Genomic DNA, 18,938 nt, shown 5'->3' on the forward strand with positions numbered 1-18,938 from the left:
CATTCTGAAGAGATTTTTTTTTTCTTTTTTCGGTAAGATTTATTTATTTTAGAGAGAGTGAGCATAAGTGGCAGGGGAAGGGCAGAGGGAGAGTCTTTTTTTTTTTTTTTAAAGATTTTATTTATTTATTTGACACACAGAGAAATCACAAGCAGGCAGAGAGTGCAGAGCAGAGAGCCCGATACGGGACTCAATCCCAGGACCCTGAGATCATGACCTGAGCCAAAGGCAGAGGCTTAACCCACTGAGCCACCCAGGCGCCCCCAGAGGGAGAGTCTTAAGCAGACTTGGCGATGAGAGCCAGCCCGATGCAGGGCTTGACCTCACCACCCTGAGATCTCAACCTGAGCCAAAACCAAGAGTCAGATGTCTGACTAGCTCTGCACCTGGGGGCCCTCAGATTTTTTTTTTCTTTTAATAAAATAGCCACAGATATTTACTAAACAAGTTACTGTTAAAGGCATCATAAGTTTACAAAACAAATCAACGGTCCCTCCCTAAGTTTCCACCACACATTTGAATTAATAAGCTTCTGTGGGAAATGGGGGAATAGTGCCCATGTCTGTGCCTTTAGTGAAGCAACTCTTAATGTCATGCCTTCTCGGCCCCTGAATATTGGACACAGTGTCCTGAAAGGCTCAGATTTGCTCTTGAGGACAGAGAGATGCTCACCGAGCTTCCTAATTCTAGAGCAAGGACCTGGAGACACACTTAGATTTGAATCCCTGTTCTTTAATGTATCCATCTGGAAGTGAAGGAGATTATTTAACCAGAGGCTCACTGTCTTCAGCTGTGAAATGGGGATTCTGATAGAACCCACCCACAGGGATTTTGTGAAGATTAAACCAGACAATTCAGATAAGCTCAGTGAATGTCAGCCGTTGTTATTATTTGTCTTGTGTATGGTGGTGGTATAATTGCCGAAGAGCTTTGTTTCTATTCTGACTGCATGATGTAAAGTTTAATCACCCAGGCCACCCCAAACGTGTGATTTCCCGTCACCTCAGCTCCCCGCTCTCCACTTCTTTCCTTGAACTTTGCAGATCGCAGAGATCTACATCCTGTCCCAGCCCTTCATGGTACGGGTCATGGCAACGGAGCCTCCTGCAGTCAATCTGCTGCCGGGCAACTTCACCCTGGACATCCCTGCCTCCATCGTGCTCCTCGCCCAGACCGAGAACTCAACTGTGGAAACCATCGTGTCCATGGACTTTGTAAGGCCTGTGGGGGCAGGAGGGCGGCCTGGGGAGACCCGTTCCATTCCCACAGTGGGCCACTGACCAGCAGCGCTCTGCTCGGTGTCTGGGGGTGTGAGGTCTGATTCGTCAGTTGGTGAGGACAGGGGTGGGACAGAGTGGGGGCGGTGGGGGGGCTGGTGCTCATACCCCCTCATGGTAAAACAGCTCTCCCCCTCCCCCACTCCCTATGTGCCCTTCCCTCAGCTGCAGTTACATTGATCGCTGACTTTCTTTTATTTTTCCCCAAAATAAGTCAGTGGAATTCAAGGTTATCTGAGCAGATGGAGGCCAAACGCAACCCAATGGAAAGGGACAAATACAGTGATTCTACACGAAATGTCACACACACACACACACACACACACACACATACACGTACACATACACGCACACACAGTACATGGAGAAGAGACAAGAGGAAAAAATAGAGTAATTTAAGGGAGATTCTTAAAAAGTCTTTATAGTTAGTTTCCCTGCCCACAAGAGAGCATTTTCAGATCTGCTTCTTCCCAGTATCTCTAGCAATAAGAGGGAAAGTGGAGCTTCTGGTATTTCCAGTATAAGAAATTGTATTTGCGGCCAAAATAGACAGACTCATTCCCCTTAGTAACGAACGCTTTTGTTGTCTGCAGGTTGCTAGCACCAGTGTTGGCCTGGTTATTTTGGGACAAAGACTGGTCTGCTCATTATCTCTGAACAGGTAAGTTTAATTGATTTGACTGTTGACAACCTTAGCAGTAAGTGATTCAGCAGACCACAGAAACAAAGCGAACTTTAACAGAACAGGGGAAGTTACCACCAGATAGAACATGAATCACTTAGGTACTCCTCTTGGCATGATCCTGATGACATCAGACTATGGGCTTCACTAAAACTTTGTTGTGGAGCCTTTCTCTCTCCTCCCATTAGATACTGTTCCAATAAAATGGGCAGCCGAAGTGTAAATATAATTCCATCATATAAATTCACTTTCTAATGGTACCATGATATAAATTAAAGACCCTCCTCAACAATTCCAGGAAGCGAGCTTTTGAGGAAGGAAGTCGAGGAACAAAGTGTCAAATCCCTGGTCACTAGTTGCTTAACCAGGAGCAAGTCTAGGAATCTCTTTGTGCCTCGGTCTCTTTGTCTGTAAAATACTGAAGTTGGGCTGGGTCGTCTCTGAGGTAGCTGCAGGCTCTGACACCCTGACCCCTTACTAGACCATAGAGTTTAACAAAACCACGCCCCACGGCCTAGCTGGTTCTCCAGAGAACGCCGCACGCTGTGGAAGGGGCCGGGCGGGTCATGTGGGTAGACTGTGGACAGTGATTGCCATTGAGAAGAACCGTCCGCAAAGCCCGTTTTCCTGGGCCCTGTGAGGCTGATAGTCGAAGCCATGAATGAGACTGCCTGGGGGGAGGGAGATGCTATTCCGAATGACCAGATGGCTCAGATGAAACCCACGGAGGGGGGAAGAAATGCTAAAAAAGGCCAGAGAAAGCAGAGTCGAGAAAGAACAGGAAACCAACAGAGGGGAAAAGTAAGTCAATCACCATAAGTCAGCGGATGGTTGTGAAGACTACTGCAGACACACAGAAGGTGCCCTCAACAAAGAGATATTAAATGGGACAAACAGAATGGAATACTGCACAAAGGCAGCAGTCAGCTGTGTAAAATAGCTTTCCATCTGGACAAGGAAGTGAATCACGAAGAGTGCCATTAGGAGTGCCATAGGATACGGGATTGAGTGAGATTTTTCCTCCTTAAAATTATCTTTGTAACGATACTGTTTTCCCAATAAAAGGAACAATGACAAAAAAAAAAAAAAAGAAAAGAAAAAAGAAAGGTAGTATGGTTTCCCAGAAAAAAAAAAAAGGTTTCAAGAAGGCTTCATTACTCTCTACCCAGCTCTACAACACGGGACTGATTTCCACATTAGTCTCAGCAGGCACAGAACCTAGAGCCCATGAATACTTTAGGGACCCATGAAAACGTTTTAGTGTATTTTTAAAATAATTAAAAAATGAATACAATCCAGGCTGGATTATACTTATCTTTATAACAACATAGTCTTAAAATACAATTTTTAGTATTTCTTTATGGAGGGAGGGCTCCCGAGGCAACAGTTGCCTCAGGGCCCCCGAAATCATACTGTGGCCCACCCTGCACAAGGTCAAGGCCGATGAAACTCTAAACCTTGATGGGTCATCTTGGAAATGACAGTTTTAACAGTTGAGAGGATGGAAGCCAGAGAGCAGGAGAGGAGGAGGGAAAGGGAGGCTGGTGAGAGATAGGCAGCATCAGAGCAAGGCCAGACGGGAAAGGAGAGAATTTGCAATGTAATTTGCCGGAGCAGCCCCACCACAAGCACCCCCCCATCTGCAGCCTGAGGACAGCGCTGATAGGAAAGGGGGGCTGGAAATCTGGAGGGAGGTGGGAGAAGGGAGGCAGGGCCTCTGACTGAGGCTGCAAGCTCTTGAGAAGGGAGAAACCACGTGCACCCTTGAGCAGGGCCCTGGTTCATGGGCAGGATGGAAGGAAGGACTTAGTGCGGGTGGGACTTCAGGCTTGCAGGCCAGTGGGAGAGACCTTAAGGAGCAGAGAGATTAGGTCCCCTTCTGAGCTTCCGCTGGGCGGACTCTCCTCTCCAGCGGTCCTCCCAGTAAGAAATGGCACGTTCAGAGGGTGTTAGGTTTATGTTCGAGAGTAACTGCAAAACTGATTGCAACCCACTCGGTTCACATCACCCAAAGAAACGCGCGGATCCATTCTCTGGCTTCCTACAGCCCACAAGCGTGCTTTGACCCAGTGAACACAAGCTGAGATTAAGACTCCTGCCTTCCTGGCGTCTCCTCCGCGTTCCCTGTGGTCTCCTTCAGATTCTCATGCTGGGGAGGTTTTCTGGGGCCTTAGTGGGGTCTGAGCAGGACTAGCTATCCAACTCGCAAGGCCCATTGTAAAATCAGAATGGGGAGCCCCTGGTTCAGAATCTTATGAAGAATTTAAAGATGGGGACAGCAGGGCCTTGAACCAAGCATGGGGCCCCTCTGAGCAAGGCCATGTCATGCTGCAAATGTCGCTGGGGTGGCTCCTGCTGGGGGTGCTATGGCGGATCTCGGGCAGCAGGAGGATGAAGGGTCAGGTGGATATGCCAGGCATCACTCAGTCCCAAGGCAGCCCGTGCGAGACCGCGGAGAAGCAGAGGCTGTGCTGAAGGGGTGCCTTCCCCGTGGCCGCAGGAATGGCTGCCCCACCTCCCTCACGACTGCCCCAGCCAGCAACCGCCACTCCCAGTTCCACAAGCACTGCTCTTCCAGACCTATGGCCTGCTGTGGTCTTGGGTGAGGTCAGAGAGGCACAGTGCGGAGAGGCGTAAAGGGGGGTGGGGATCAGTGAAGCATCCCCGAGAAAACCCTGGGAAAGGGGGTCTCCAAATTAGGCTCCCAGAATACTAACCCCCGAAACACTTTTCTAAACATCCCCTGCCTGAATGTGTCTCTTTCTGGAGCTGCTCACGGCTGGCTACAGAGACAGGAGATAGAGAAATCAAGGCAAATTCGGTGTGGTGAGTTTAAAGACGCCATGAGCTCACAGGCTTTAGAGTCAAGACTAGCTGGTTCAGATCCCCGCCCTGCCATTCATTAGCTGTGGGGCCTCAGGCAAGTTACTTAACCTCTCTGGGCCTCCATTTCCTTCTCTATAAAATGAGGCTATAATACAACCCACTTCAGGGGGTTACTGTAAGGAATACATGAGTTAATACATGTAAAGTGCGTGTTAAGTGTTCAGGAAGGTTGACTATGGCTATTACTTAAAATTTGGGGCTGGCCTCATCCCAGGGAAGAAGGTGCTCCATTATACAAGATCCTCAAAAGAGTTCCCCTCGTCAGAAAAACCCTGTTCAGGAAACACCTCATTCCCGTGTCTCCTACCCAGTGATGGTTATTAGAGAAAGTGCCTTTTGTCCTAGTATTTATGACTACTTTATTATTGAGTCTTTGCTGTCTTCTGGTCCCGTGCCAAGAACTTCACACATATCATTTCATTTAAACCGCACAACCCTGGATCTCCAGGACCTGGCACAGTCTTCAATCGACGTCTGTAGCTTCAGTGAACAGACCTGGAGGTCGCTCATTATCCCGGTTTTACATTTATAGAGGTCGACTAACTTGCTCACATCACAGAGCTATTGAATGACAGACCCAGAACTTGAACCTGGGTGAGTGGTTTTCACAGCCTTGGGTGTTCACTTATGACATTATACTGCCTTTGATGCGGAACATGGCCAAGACTTAGAAGACTGAGACGGTGAACACCCTTGCCCAGAAGAGGAAACCCATGAACGCGGAGTCACACGGAACTGAAGCAGGCAGCATGTCCTTTCTCAGTGTGAAGACTTGATAGAGGAAGAGAAGCCACAGGCAGAAGGTGATCTGCGGTAGAAAAAGCACACCGCCCTTTGCACACAGCCACCTTGAGAAATGAAGGGAAGGAGAAAATGAAAGCAAAAGCAGGGAGTACGAGTAATCAACGTGACCTCGGTGGGGACGTCTCATTACGAGCACAGCCCTGTAGTTAGTCGTTTCTGATTTTGAATTCCACCTCCGTCGCTTGGTAGCCGTGTGACCCTGGACAAGTCAATCAACCTCTTTAAATACCAGTTTCCTCATCAGCAAAACAGGGCACCTATTCACAGAGCTGTTTTATGGGGAGACGAGGTAATGTCTGAAAAGCACGATGTTCTGCATGTAATCGGTGCTCAAGAAATATTAGTTACCACCAGCAGTAGAGTTTTATTTTCTTTCCCCTTTTTGGGATCAAACTTTAACCAAATAAGAGGGAGAAATTGATCCCAAGAGACATGACAGGTCAGGATGGCCTTAAAAGCCTTAGAGTTGGCCCTCAGAGTCCTAAACCGGATTCGTACTGGTCTATCCACAATGGAGACTTTTGTTCCAAACACAGCTCCGTCGGGAGGTAACCCCAGTGCGGGCTGATCCATATACTAGACGTTTCTGAGACCAAATTAAGTAATACTTTCCCTTTTTTCGTCGCCATACAGATGACTGAATTTTAACCCCCCCTTTTTTTATTTTTTAAAGATTTTATTTATTTGAGAGAGAGAGCACGAGCAGAGAGGAGGAACAGAGGGAGAGGGAGAAGCAGACTCCTGGCTGAGCAGAGCCGGATGTGGGGTTCAAATCTCAGGACCCTGGGATCACGACCTGAGCTGAAGGCAGACACTTAACTGACTGAGCCACCCAGACGCCCCTTTAAGCTTACAAAGCTCAAGGCAATCCAATATACAGTATCGTTGGGCCATTTAGAACTCTGGAACAATTTTGACATTGCCACAAGTGAGGCATCGGACACTCCCAAACTGCGCCCCACACCAGTGACATCAGCACGCGTGCGCTTGCACACACACACACACACACACACACACTCACACTCTACAACCCCTCCCAGGCAACACCCTCAGAGAATGCAAAGAGAGCTGACTACAAGCACATACAAACCCCACCCAGCCCTACTCCACGCAGCTTGGGCGATAAGCATTTCCCAACGTGAGCCCTCTGGAAAGAAACCCAGAAAGGAAAACAGGTCTGGGAAGAACCGCTTCAGTTTCTGTCAGAACGGTGCTTTAGACAGGTCATCAGAGCTCGGGCTTTGCCCCCGAGCTGACCGCCATCTCCACCCTCCCTCTGAGCTCCCGTGGAGGCGGGCGCACAGGAATGCCACAGTGCGAGGCCCCTGTCAGAGGAGGAAAAACAAATAACTTCCGCTTCTCCCAGACTTGTTGGGGGAATTTCCAGGGTGCAGAAGGCAGTGAAGATAAAACACTGGGGAACTCTTCCTCATCAAGAGGGTCCTTTAATACTGGAATGAGCTCAACACATTCCTCACATGAAAACCTTTCATCTTTGGGGGCACCGGGGTGGCACAATTAGGCGTCTTGGTTTCAGCTCTGGTCGCAACGTCATGCTTGTGAGATCGAGCCTCATTATCAGGCTCCACACTCAGCGAGGCATCTGCTTGGGATTTTCTCTCCCTCTGCCCCTCCCGCTCATCCTCTCTCTAAAATAAATCTTGGTGGGGGGGGAAGGCCTTTCATCATGGATTAAATCCACAGCCTGGGGTTGTCAAGCACTTTGACTACCTTCCAAGAGAGCCAATCTTCCCTCTCATAACTCCCTAAAATGAACATTCTGCTGTAGACTGCCCCCCTTCAAAGCCACCCCAATTCCAATAAACACTTCCCCACTTACCCTTTACTCATTTATCCATAATCCATTCCATGAGAATTTCTTGAGCACCGATTATGTGCTCTACAGTGTTCTTGATACAGAAAATAGAGAAAGGCAAATGTTTCTACCTCCCAAATCTAGAGCCTGCAGGAAAAACACTCAGATTAAGAGGCAAAAACTGGGTGCTAAGGAAAATGGTGGCGTGCTTCTCTCAAAGGGCAGTTTTTTTTGTTTTGTTTTGTTTTAAGATTATTTATTTATTTGTCAGAGAGAGAGAAATCACACAAGCTGGCAGAAGCAGAGAGAGAGAAGCAGGCTCCCTGCCAAGCAAGGAGCCCGATGAGGGACTCAGTCCTAGAACCCTGGGATCATGACCTGGGCCGAAGGCAGCAGCTTAACAGACCAAGCCACCCAGGCATCCCTCAAAGGGCAGTTTTATTCCCACCCCCATATCTTAAACACACACACACACACACACACACACACACACCTACCTCCAACCCATGCTGGTTTATTCACCATTTCATACATTCTTAGAATTCCTGCAGCAAGTCAGTGTAAACCCACAAAAGAGCACTGAAGACAAGCTGTTTTGTATTATTCTGCAAATCCTTCCTCTATATGCAGCTTCTGTCTGTCCATCATAAATATAATTAACGTTCTTCCCATTGCCTAGAGCATTACTGAGCACAGAAGGAGCTCTTAGGAAACCTCTTAGGCTGCCCATCTTTTCTTCGTACTGCAGCCAGAGTGATCTTTCCAAAACGCAGACATCATCTCCCTTTTTAGAAACCTTCCATAGGGGTGCCTGGGTGGCTCAGTGGGTTAAGCCTCTGCCTTTGGATCAGGTCATGATCTTGGAGTCCTGGGATCAAGCCCCGCATCGGGCTCTCTGCTCAACAGGGAGCCTGCTTCCTCCTCTCTCTCTGCCTGCCTCTCTGCCTACTTGTGATCTCTCCCTCTCTGTCAAATAAATAAATAAAATCTTAAAAAAAAAAAAACCTTCCATAGATTCCTTGCCCTTAAGATAAATATCAAACTTTTAGCATAGCCTCTGATATCTTAAGATAAATATCAAAATTTTACCACCATTGTCTGCCTCTTGAGCGCTCTCTTCCTAGCCTCTGTTCCCTCCACAGGGCCCTCGCAACCTCCGCCAGACCCTTCCCTCTTCCTTCCTCAATTTGCCTTTTTAATCTCACTTACCCTTCATATGTCAGCTCTCAAGGACGTATTTTCTTCCTCAGAAACTTTCCTGCACCTGCCAGTTTAGATAGTGTTCCTCTCTTATTGGCCTCAGTGAACTTTTTCTTTCCTTCAGAGCATTTATCTCAATCTGTCATTAAACCATCACCAGTGGGCTTATTTGATTACTGTGTGCCTCCCCACGAGGCTTTAAGCTCCGAGCGAGCAGTGGCTGTGTTTGGTTTAACTCACAGTCGTGATCTCTAGCACCTGCCGCACGGCTGACGTGTATTAGGTGTTCAGTAAGTATCTGCTGGACAGATGCCTGGATGAACACTAAGTGCCTTAATGTGCCATGCTCTGGACTCAGTCAGGTTCACAGTCAAAGGACACAGAGATAAACAATTACTGTGCAGTATTGAGTGTAAGGTGTGATTTTCAACGTCTGCCATGGCCACAGGGTTGGAGAAGCGGCATTGTGAGTGCCTGTGCCTTGATCTACTTGAACCCCATTATGCTGTATTTGCTATTGACCCAGATCTTGACCCCACCACCATCTGACAGGCTTAAGTGCTTGTACTTTTGTTCTGGTTTTCAGTCAGGACGGTGAACCTTCTCCAAAACTTTGTGAATAAGCTGTGCTCTCTATATGTCTGCAAGGTAGGGCTACTTGAGCTCCCTTTCTCCCCACGAACTCTGTGGTTCTGTAATAAAATTAGTTTCTAGTAGTTGTGCTTTAAGAAACAGGTTAGAAAAAAAAAAAAGAGGTTAGGGGCTCCGTGTAAGGATGAGGATGAAAAGTCAACAGACTGAACTCGGTCGCCACCTAGTGGTCACAGTTGCGCTTGCGTGTTTTTCAGAACCAGAAGCCTAGGGCTTGCCCTTTTCTCCACCTGCATTTCCGAACTGGCCTAGGTTACCTCCATCAGAAAAAGATGTGTGGCCAAGGGGCAGCGCCCCCCTCACATTTCTCCAGCAGTACCTTCAAAGTGTTGTTCCACTGCTCAGCTTCCTTCTTTTAAAGATATCCTAAGGATTCTGGTCCTCACTTTCCACTGAGCTCAGTTTGAACCGCCGCACCACCCATGCCATCTCTGATCCTTGTCAGATTTAACTGTCTCTGGTTCTCACGCTTATGTTTCCTGATTATCGGCCAATATCATGTGAATATGAATTAAGTTTTGAAACTTAAGTTTTGAGACTTAATTCATATTCACATAATATTGGCTGATAATAAGCAAACTCACCTCTTCCATTGATATCTATCTGCTTCTTAAACGTAGTAACAGAAAGGTGCCTGGAAGAGGTAACACCTGAGTTAAATCTTAAACAATGAAAAGAAGTTAACCAGTCAACAAGATAGGAGAGGGGCAATTTCAGAAAGAGGGAACAGCAGGAGCAAAAAGCATGGAGACCAGAGGTATCATGGAATATACAAGTAAATTCTTTGCAGTTGTTTTAAGATCATTATGACCTTATCTACTCTAATTTTTTTTTAAAGATTTCATTTATTTATTTGACAGAGAGAGATCACAAGTAGATGGAGAGGCAAGCAGAGAGAGAGAGAGGGAAGCAGGATCTCTGCCGAGCAGAGAACCCGACGCGGGACTCGATCCCAGGACCCCGAGATCATGACCCGAGCCGAAGGCAGCGGCTTAACCCACTGAGCCACCCAGGCGCCCTACTCTAATTTTGAATAATCCAGCCCCAAATATATTGCACATATTCAAATGCATTCCACATGAAATATAATTTAAACTTAACCATGAGTGGAGTTGAGTTAAAGTGACTAGTCACCATAATGTTAACTTGTTGTGGGCATGTATTAATTTTCATTTTTCAGGATATTTTGGTTATGTGTTTTGAAGCCAATACATTTTTTAACCTCAGATATATAGTGCCTTGTTAATAAAATAGCATAGCAGTGCCCAGGTGGCTTAGTCGCTTCAGTGTCCTACTCTTGATCTCAGCTCAAGTCCCAATCTCAGGGTCATGAGTTCAAGCCCAGCATTGGGCTCCAGGCTGAATGTGGAGCCTACTTAAGAAAATAAAATAAAGGGGCGCCTGGGTGGCCCAGTGGGTTAAAGCCTCTGCCTTCGGCTCAGGTCATGATCTCGGGGTCCTGGGATCGAGCCCCACATCGGGTTCTCTGCTCAGTGGGGAGCCTGCTTCCTCCTCTCTCTCTGTGCCTGCCTCTCTGCTTACTTGTGATCTCTCTCTGTCAAATAAATAAATAAAATCTTGAAAAAAAAATAAAAGAAAAGAAAAAATAAATAAACCAGCATAGCACTAACCAGTTCAGGGTTCTTGAGTATAATATTCAGGGTAGAGAATGAAAAGAAGTGAGAGTAAACAGGTAACCGGACACCAAAATACAGAAAGGCTTGGGTACCACCTAAATGACTTGGACTCAGGCCATTAAAGAATTCTGAACGGGAGCATGTCCTCTTCAGACATGCTTGCCATATAGCTCACTCTGGGAATGGTGTGGAGGTCAGATTGGAGAAAACCAAGACTGGAGACTGGGGGAGCCATTTGAAGGCTGATGCAGGGGGCGTCTGGGTGGCTCAGTCAGTTAAGTGTCTGCCTTTGGCTCAGGTCATGATCCTGGGATCAGTGGAGAGTCTATGTCTCCCTCTGCCCTTCACCCCACTTATGCGCATTCTCTTTCTCTCTCTCTCAAATAAATAAAGTAAAATTTTTTTTTTAAGTTTCTAAAAGGAAGAAGAAGAAGGCTGATGCAGAAGTAAGGCTCTACACCTGGGCAAAAGTGAGCCATGGAAGGACAGGAGGGAAAGCAAAGTGAGGAAAGATCCTACAGTGGAAGGGAGGTTTGGGTTGGGCATCAAGAGATCTGAGTTTTGGTCCTAAATCTGCCATTAATTGGACCTCAGTTTCCCTACCTGTGAAATGAAAGGATCCTCCTTGTTGATTACCACTGCTTCATCTCACTATGTCTGACAAATCAAGTGTGTGTTCTGGGAGTTCAGACCAAGAAGACCTGAAGACAATCTCTCCCACCCAAGTACTAAGCAAGCCCCACCCTACTTAGCTCCAGAGATAGATGAGACGAGGCACGTTCGGGGTGGTATGGCTGGAGACCAAAAATTATTTCTTAAGTTTCTTCTTGGTGCATAAACAATGAATCTTGGAACACTGAAAAAAAATTATTCTTTTTAAAAGAAGAAAAAAAAAAGGAAAAAAATTTTTCTGCCTTCAAGTTGCCAACAGTAAGTCCTATATAGCAAATGCATATGGGGAACCCATCCTGGTTACAAATCCAAGCCTTCTGCTAGAAAGCTCTGCTTCTTAAGCAGCAAATATCAAGTAAAGATGTACTAGAACATTATATCCTCACCAGTCTGTGCGGTTTTTTTAAAATAGTGACTTATGGGGCACCTGGGTGGCTCAGTTGGTTGAGCAGCTGCCTTCAGCTCGGGTCGTGATCCCGGGGTCCTGGGATCGAGCCCTATATTGGGCTCCCTGCTCAGTGGGGAGCCCGCTTCTCCTGCTCCCTCTGCTTGCTGCTCCCCTTGCTTGTGCTCTCTCACTCTCTCTCTCTCTGTCAAATAAATGAATAAAATCTTTAAAAAAACAAAAAATAAATTAAATAGTGGCTTACGGATCTTTAAAAAAATAAATCCCCTTTCCTTTTTGTTCCTTTCTATTGAAAGGGTTTTTTTTTTTTTTTAAAGATTTTATTTATTTATTTGACAGACAGAGAGCACAAGTAGACAGAGAGGCAGGCAGAGAGAGGGGGTGGGAAGCAGGCTCCCCGCTGAGCAGAGAGCCCGATGCGATGTGGGGCTGGATCCCAGGACCCTGGGATCACGACCTGAGCCAAAGGCAGAGGCTCAATCCACTGAGCCACCCAGGCGCCTGAAAGAGTTGTTTTTAAATCTTCCATCCTTTAAACTTTTCCTGTTGACATTCGTTGTTTTGTTTTGTTTCAGATTCCGACTCTCTTTGCCAGAGTCCAATCGCAGCAATATTGAGGTAGGAATCCAAGCTCTCAGAGTTCCTGTCAAGGGAAAAATGATAGTTTCCCTATATAGTAGCTGAATTAATGTTTTCTGAGCCTCTAAATACTTGATTTCCCCATGAGGGTAGGTTTTAACTTTAAAATTCCTTGTGTAGCTTCTTGTCCACCAACCCCATCACTTTTCAGAGTCCTGAGTGCTAACCATTACACAATGGAACCCAACCCCATAACTTTTAAACAGGACAGGAACTCTCCAATTTTATCTATTCAGAAAGACATTTAAAAGAATTTTCCTAAACACTAAGACCTATGTAATATTGGCATTTTCAGGGAGATTTTCAGGGCAATTTCATTCTTTGGATAAAATAATCTTTGAGAATTAAATATAAGATCCAGACTCCCAAAGGATGAGGCCATCTGCAAATTGTGAGGCCATGACTGAGTTGCTCTTGGAAGCCTTTCTAGCCATCTCCGAAAACCATTGCGAGGCTGGCTGTGCAGATACTTTGGGGTGAGGGGAGGCCAGCCTGGTGACCTCCTGATGAGAAGAGTATATCCCAACTTGGATAGACTTGGAATTGAACCCCACCCCCCAAGCTGCAGGAAGTTCAGCCAAATCACTCCTTGGTGTCCCTGCCCTTGTGGCACTTACATCGCAGAGCAGCAGTTCTCACGTTGGGCCAGTTTTGCCCCCCAGGGACATTTGGCAATGTCTGAAGACATTTTTGGTTGTCACAGTCCGGGGGATGCTTTAGGCACTTAGGGGGTAGAGACCAAGGATGCCGCTTACCATCCCACAGTGCATAAGACAACCCCTACGGCAAAGAAGGATCCATCCCAAAATGTCAATAGTGCCACTGTTGGCCACTCCTATTTCTAGTGTGTGTGTGGGGGGGGGGGGACAACAAGCAAATATATTTTGTCTGCTGAAAAATATTGTAGAGAAAAGTAAATCAGAGCAAGTGTATGGGCAGTGCAGGTGGGGACAGAGCTGGCCGTTCCAGTCTTCAGGTTGTTGGGACGATTCGCTGGGATTATATATGAGCTTCATTTAGCACATTGAATATATGGCAGGTGTTAAATAAATGATCCCCATTGTTCTCATGAAAATTAATTTCAGTTATTGCCACCTCTCTGTCACGGGGCAGCATAGCACAATGGTTACATCCACAAACTCGGGCCAACGCGCAGGAGTCAACTCCCACTTACGGGCTGTGTGACCTCAGTCAGGGCACTTGACCTCTCCCAGAGCAGTCCTAGACATGGTCCTGAACTGTTGACCATGTTCGACAGAAGCAGCTATTAAGAGAGGAATAGATGTGAGGAAAATAGCAAAGAAGCCCAGGAATTTATGCAGGTGGCCAGACAAGATGTTTGTTTGTTCAATTTTTAGGAACATCCTGATTTTCAGGTTGGGAAGATTAGAAGCCAGTGACATGAGTGCCAGCAAGCTGGAAAATAAGTTATATTTTCACGCCAGATATTGAAACATAAAATACCCGTAGTGTCTCACGCACTGTGGGTCAGCACCTCCATGGCATAGCTCTTTGGTAGATGACAGACCACAATCAATGAGAATGCACAGCTGACTTTCTCATAAATAACATTTCCTGAGCCTAGAGGAGGCAAAATGAGTCCAAGTCTTCCAGGAAGACCCAGAGAAACTGCTTAGTATCCACAACAGAGTGTGCTAATAATGACATTTCTGGGTGGAAAATATGACAGTGATATATACTGGGCATCTTACATAATATTCACTTGTTTAATCCTGAGACCAACTGAGACATTAGTGCTGTTATCTTCAGTGCACAGTAGAGGAAACTGAGGCACACAGAGATTAGAGAGCTTTTCCAACTTCACAGAAGTGGTAAAAACAAGAGCTAAACCTAGGAAGTCAGCTTCAGAGCCCTGCTTGCTAAGCTGCAAGGCTTGCTGAGCGTGTAGGATATTCAAAATATATTCATTGAGTGAACTGATGTTCATCACAGTCCATTTATTTTTTAAAATATTTACGTGTGAGAGAGAGAGAGAGAGAGAGTGTGTGTGTGTGTGTGTGTGTGTGTGCATTATAGTGGGGAGGAGAAGTGGGGAAGAGGGGGAGAGAATCTCCAGCAGACTCTGCACTGAGCCCAGAGCCTGACCCTGAGATCACGACCCCAAGATCATGACCAAGCCAAAACCAAGAGTCGGAGGCTCAACTGACTGAGCCACCAAGGCACCCCATTGTCCATTTGTTTTTAATACCTGAATCTTCCCAGGAACTAACACTTTTCTAAGATTTAACAACTACTGTGATTTATTCTGGGTAAATTGGATGTTCTGGTGATAGTGTTAACTATAGAGCATAAGGTAATGCAAAGGACCTCCATTAAGGAAAGACAACTAACTGGGATACTTAGTAATTGTTTAGATCGTCTTACTTGATAGATACCTAAGCTGCCGTGTTTGCTGCCACCATGTGGTCCCTCTACATTTGTTGTCACCATGACCCAGCCTACACGGAGCAGAAATGTCCAACCTCAAGGAGGAAAAAAGATTGGGAAACTGTAATACGGTTTCCCTCCAAGTAGCTTTCAGTGTCTGGAAAGCTAGATTATCTCCATGGGGAGATTCTAATTACTGCCCTCTGTCGTGATAAGGTCTGGGAAAGTGCACGTTCAGACCCGGCATGGTACCTTCAAAATGCCCTGATTTTGCAACTGATTAGTATCCCCTTTCATTTTAGGTCTTGAGGTTTGAGAACATTCTGTCCTCTATTCTCCACTTTGGAATCCTCCCACTGGCCAATGGTAAGGGGTTCTGGGGAAACATGTGACTCTGACATTAGCTAAACACTGGGGATTGTTTGGGACTTTCCACCCCAAAGGCTGTACTTCTAGCACATGACTGTGTGAATCCAGAGCCATCCCGGAACTTACAGAGTGTGGTTGCAAAGTTGGTTATTCCAGGTCCAAGCCTTGTTAGCCACACTACCTGTAGACTCAGCGAGAACAGCTAAACTCTGGTTGAATTGAAGAGATTGAAACCACACTCCGTAGGCAGTAAGAACCCTCCTTCAGGTCCGCCAGAAATGAAATTCAACTCCCTAGAGGGCATCTCTGTGGTTCTTATGCACAGACCACCATCTGGATAGACAGTTGTTGTTGTTTTTTTTAAGATTTTATTTGTTTATTTGACAGACAAAGGTCACAAGTAGGCAGAGAGCCTGATGCGGGGCTCAATCCCAGGACCCTGGGATCATGACCTGAGCCGAAGGCAGAGGCTTAACCCACTGAGCCACCCCGGTGTCCCTGGATAGACAGTTTGGATGAAGGACAATTCTAGGCCCTCTCCCTGTACGCAGTTGTTCATAAACAGCAGCATCTTGACTTTGGCTTGGTTAAAATATATTTTGTATCAGAGACCAGAATGTTCTCAGACACTAATTAAGGTATTTTCGAAATATAAACTGGACAAGTTGCCAGCATTTTTCTGCCATCCAAGTGTACATAGCTGCTTGTGCATTTTTACTAAGTACTTCAGTAACTAATTAAGTATTCATCGAGGAAAATGCAAGGAACATAAAATGAAAATACAGAAGAAAAAGATAGATTTAAAAACTGCTTATTCGTCTTTTACCAAAAACTTTGCCAGCTATCTTACCCCTTGCTCTGTTTTTCAGCAAAATTGCAGCAAGGAATTCCCCTGCCCAACCCACACAAAATCTCTCTTGTCAACTCCGATGTTGAAGTTTTTGCGGTAAGAATGTGAATATTTTCTTCACTGCCCCCATTTCTTTTCACAGTAGAAGCCTCTTCCGAGTTTGCTTATTCTGTTTTATGCTAATTTGCTTTGTGTTTTTCCAGCCCAAGGAATTTTATAGACAAAAGTTTTAGCTCTTAAAGCTTGCAGTCAACAATGAAAAGCATTTAAACTTGAGTTTAAAAATCAGACCGAGGCTGATTTCGCTTGGCAGGCCAGACTCACACTGTAGTAAGAGAAGGTGCACTGTGGTGGTGTGGCGTGCTCTGCCTCATTCCTTCTGCAAAACAACCTGCGAGGTTGGGATTAATGGCCGCCTTTTTAAAAAAACATTTTATTTTCTTTTTTCAGTGTTCCAAGATGCATTGTTTATGGACCACACCCAGTGCTCCATGCAATATGTGCCCTCCTTAGTACCCAACACCAGGTTCACCCACCACCCACACCCCTCCCCTCCAAAACCCTCAGTTTGTTTCTCAGAGTCCACAGACTCTCATGGTTCATCTCCCTCTCTGATTTCCCCCAACTCACTTCTCCTCTCCATCTCCCCATGTCCTCCGTGTTATTACTTGTGCTCCACAAGTAAGAGAAATCCTATGATAATTGACTCTCTCTGCTTGACTTATTTCACTCAGCATAATCTCCTCCAGCTCCATCCATGTTGATACAAAAGTTGGGTATTCATCCTTTCTGATGGAGGCATAATACTCCATTATATATATGGACCATATCTTCTTTATAACGGCCCCTTTTAAAATAAGGAGAGCAGGGCCTGGCTGAGACCTGACTGGTTCCTCTGATTCTCTTCAGTGAACTTTTGCCTGAACCAAAGACCCTCCTCGAGGTTCAGGGATCTGCTGTGAGCTGTTTCCTCATTAATCATTATCAACAAACTTCAGAACACTTTCTTTCTTCCATTTTGGCACCTTTTGGGGGCGTGGGGGAAATAAGATTCTGAAGGAATTCTCCAATCCCATGCACATCCTGCTCTCCTCCTTCCCTCCCCACCTCCGCTGCTTTTGTAGCTGCTCAAGTTACATAGGGAGACAATAACCCCAAGTGTCCTGTTCTGATGTCAGAGGCACTCACAAGGGGACAGCGGCAGGGAGGGTGTGACACAGGAGGACCTGGGAAAGAAACCATCTCTCCCTCACCCTTAGCAAACCCCAGAGGTCTGTGGCTGCCGGTGTCCAGGGTGTGACATTGTCTTCATTCTTGCCTCCTTTTCAGGGATTCCTTTTGATCTCCACCGACCTCAAGTATGAAACGTCCTTAAAGCAGCAGCCAAGTTTCCATGGTTGGGAAGGTCTGAACCTCATAAGTGGACAGTGGAGGGGGAAGCCCGCCGCTTGATTGCTTGTTTGGAGCCCACCCCAGGCGGCCAGTGGCCCTTAATCCACAGCTACTGTAAGCCCAGAAGGGGAGGACAGTGCACGCTGGATTGTAAAGCCCTGTGAAGTGCTTAGGCTGGCAGTTTTCCTTCTCGAGCCCTCAGGGACAGAGGGAGGCAAACTGAGTTAAAGAGCCAAATCGGGGTGTGTGTGTGTGTGTGTGTGTGTGTGTGTGTGTGTGTAGGGGTAGGCATTTCAGTGTTTCGTGTTCGAATGCACATTGTGTGTTTCTGTGTTTATAAAATGCTGGGGCCTGGAGCTAGCCATGTGCCCTGGAGGAGGCGCATGAGAAAGCCCAAAGGACAGATTTGCCCGAGTTCTTCCTGGAGGAGCTCCCTTTAGCTCTCTCAGCAACCCAGGGTTTCCCCCACTTCCCTGCATATTGGATTGTATGTTTTATATTACTGCTACTGTCCCTTGTATTTAATTAAACTCGTTTTCTATTAATGTGAACTTGTCTTTTTATTTGAGAAAATCTCTGCTTCTGCTCTGGATTTTTTTTTAAATAAAATAAGACAAAGATGAGAGAATTTAACATCTTTAGCTAACATCTTTAATTTAACATCATTAACATCGTTAACATCTTTGACAAAAAGTAAGGGTATGCAGACTTCAAGGCTTGATCTAAAAAGGGACCAGCTTGGGATGCCTGGGTGGCTCAGTTCATTAAGCGGCTGCGGTCAGCTTAGGTTATGATCCCAGGATCCTAGGGATCCTAGGATGGAATCCTCCATAGACCTCCTTGCTCAGCAGGGAGCCTGCTTCTCCCTCTGCCTCTGTCTGCCACTCCCCCTGCTTGTGCTCCCTTTCTCTCTCTAGCAAATAAATAAATAAAATCTTTTAAAGGGGGTGGGCAGCTTGGTTCCTCAATGTTTCTGGTGAGAAACAGTGGTCACAGCAAACTCGAGAAGTTATATCACTTCTTTAAGTTTTAGGGTTTTCCCTCCCAGATGAAATGGTAGTGCCAAGTACTTAGCCTAGATCATTCGTCGCTGGGGATCTTAAGTTGTTAGAGCATCTAATTATTGGGGTGACACTGGGGCAGAAGAGGAGGAAAGGGGAACCCATATGGATAATGCAAGAAGGACTAGAAACCACCGACTTTGCCTTTGTGGCTCTCACAGTCTCCTGGGAGAGTGGATGCCAAGCCTGGTACTGGTTACTCCAGGAC

The 18,938-nt window shown here is 46.2% G+C and overlaps 1 protein-coding gene across 5 annotated transcripts in view; it reads left to right on the forward strand.

Annotated features, from left to right (window-relative positions):
• The window catches only part of LOC111157512 (BPI fold containing family C), a 53,547-nt gene extending 35,620 nt beyond the window's left edge, over positions 1-17,927 (forward strand). For 4 of the 5 annotated variants that reach the window (XM_022518979.1, XM_022518980.1, XM_022518981.1 and 1 more), the window contains 6 exons: positions 1,044-1,214; positions 1,871-1,938; positions 12,607-12,649; positions 15,361-15,424; positions 16,297-16,373; positions 17,607-17,887. In XM_022518979.1, coding sequence (XP_022374687.1) covers positions 1,044-1,214; positions 1,871-1,938; positions 12,607-12,649; positions 15,361-15,424; positions 16,297-16,373; positions 17,607-17,729 — 546 coding nt within the window. In that variant the 3' untranslated portion in view covers positions 17,730-17,887. Of the gene's footprint in view, positions 1-1,043; positions 1,215-1,870; positions 1,939-12,606; positions 12,650-15,360; positions 15,425-16,296; positions 16,374-17,606 lie in introns of all 5 variants that reach the window. The other variant, XM_022518982.1, reaches the window with a different exon arrangement.
• Positions 17,928-18,938: the final 1,011 nt, after the last annotated feature.

The sequence above is a fragment of the Enhydra lutris genome, unplaced genomic scaffold (genome assembly GCF_002288905.1).
Source record: "Enhydra lutris kenyoni isolate GAN:26980312 unplaced genomic scaffold, ASM228890v2 scaffoldscaffold55, whole genome shotgun sequence".
NCBI lineage: Eukaryota > Metazoa > Chordata > Mammalia > Carnivora > Mustelidae > Enhydra > Enhydra lutris.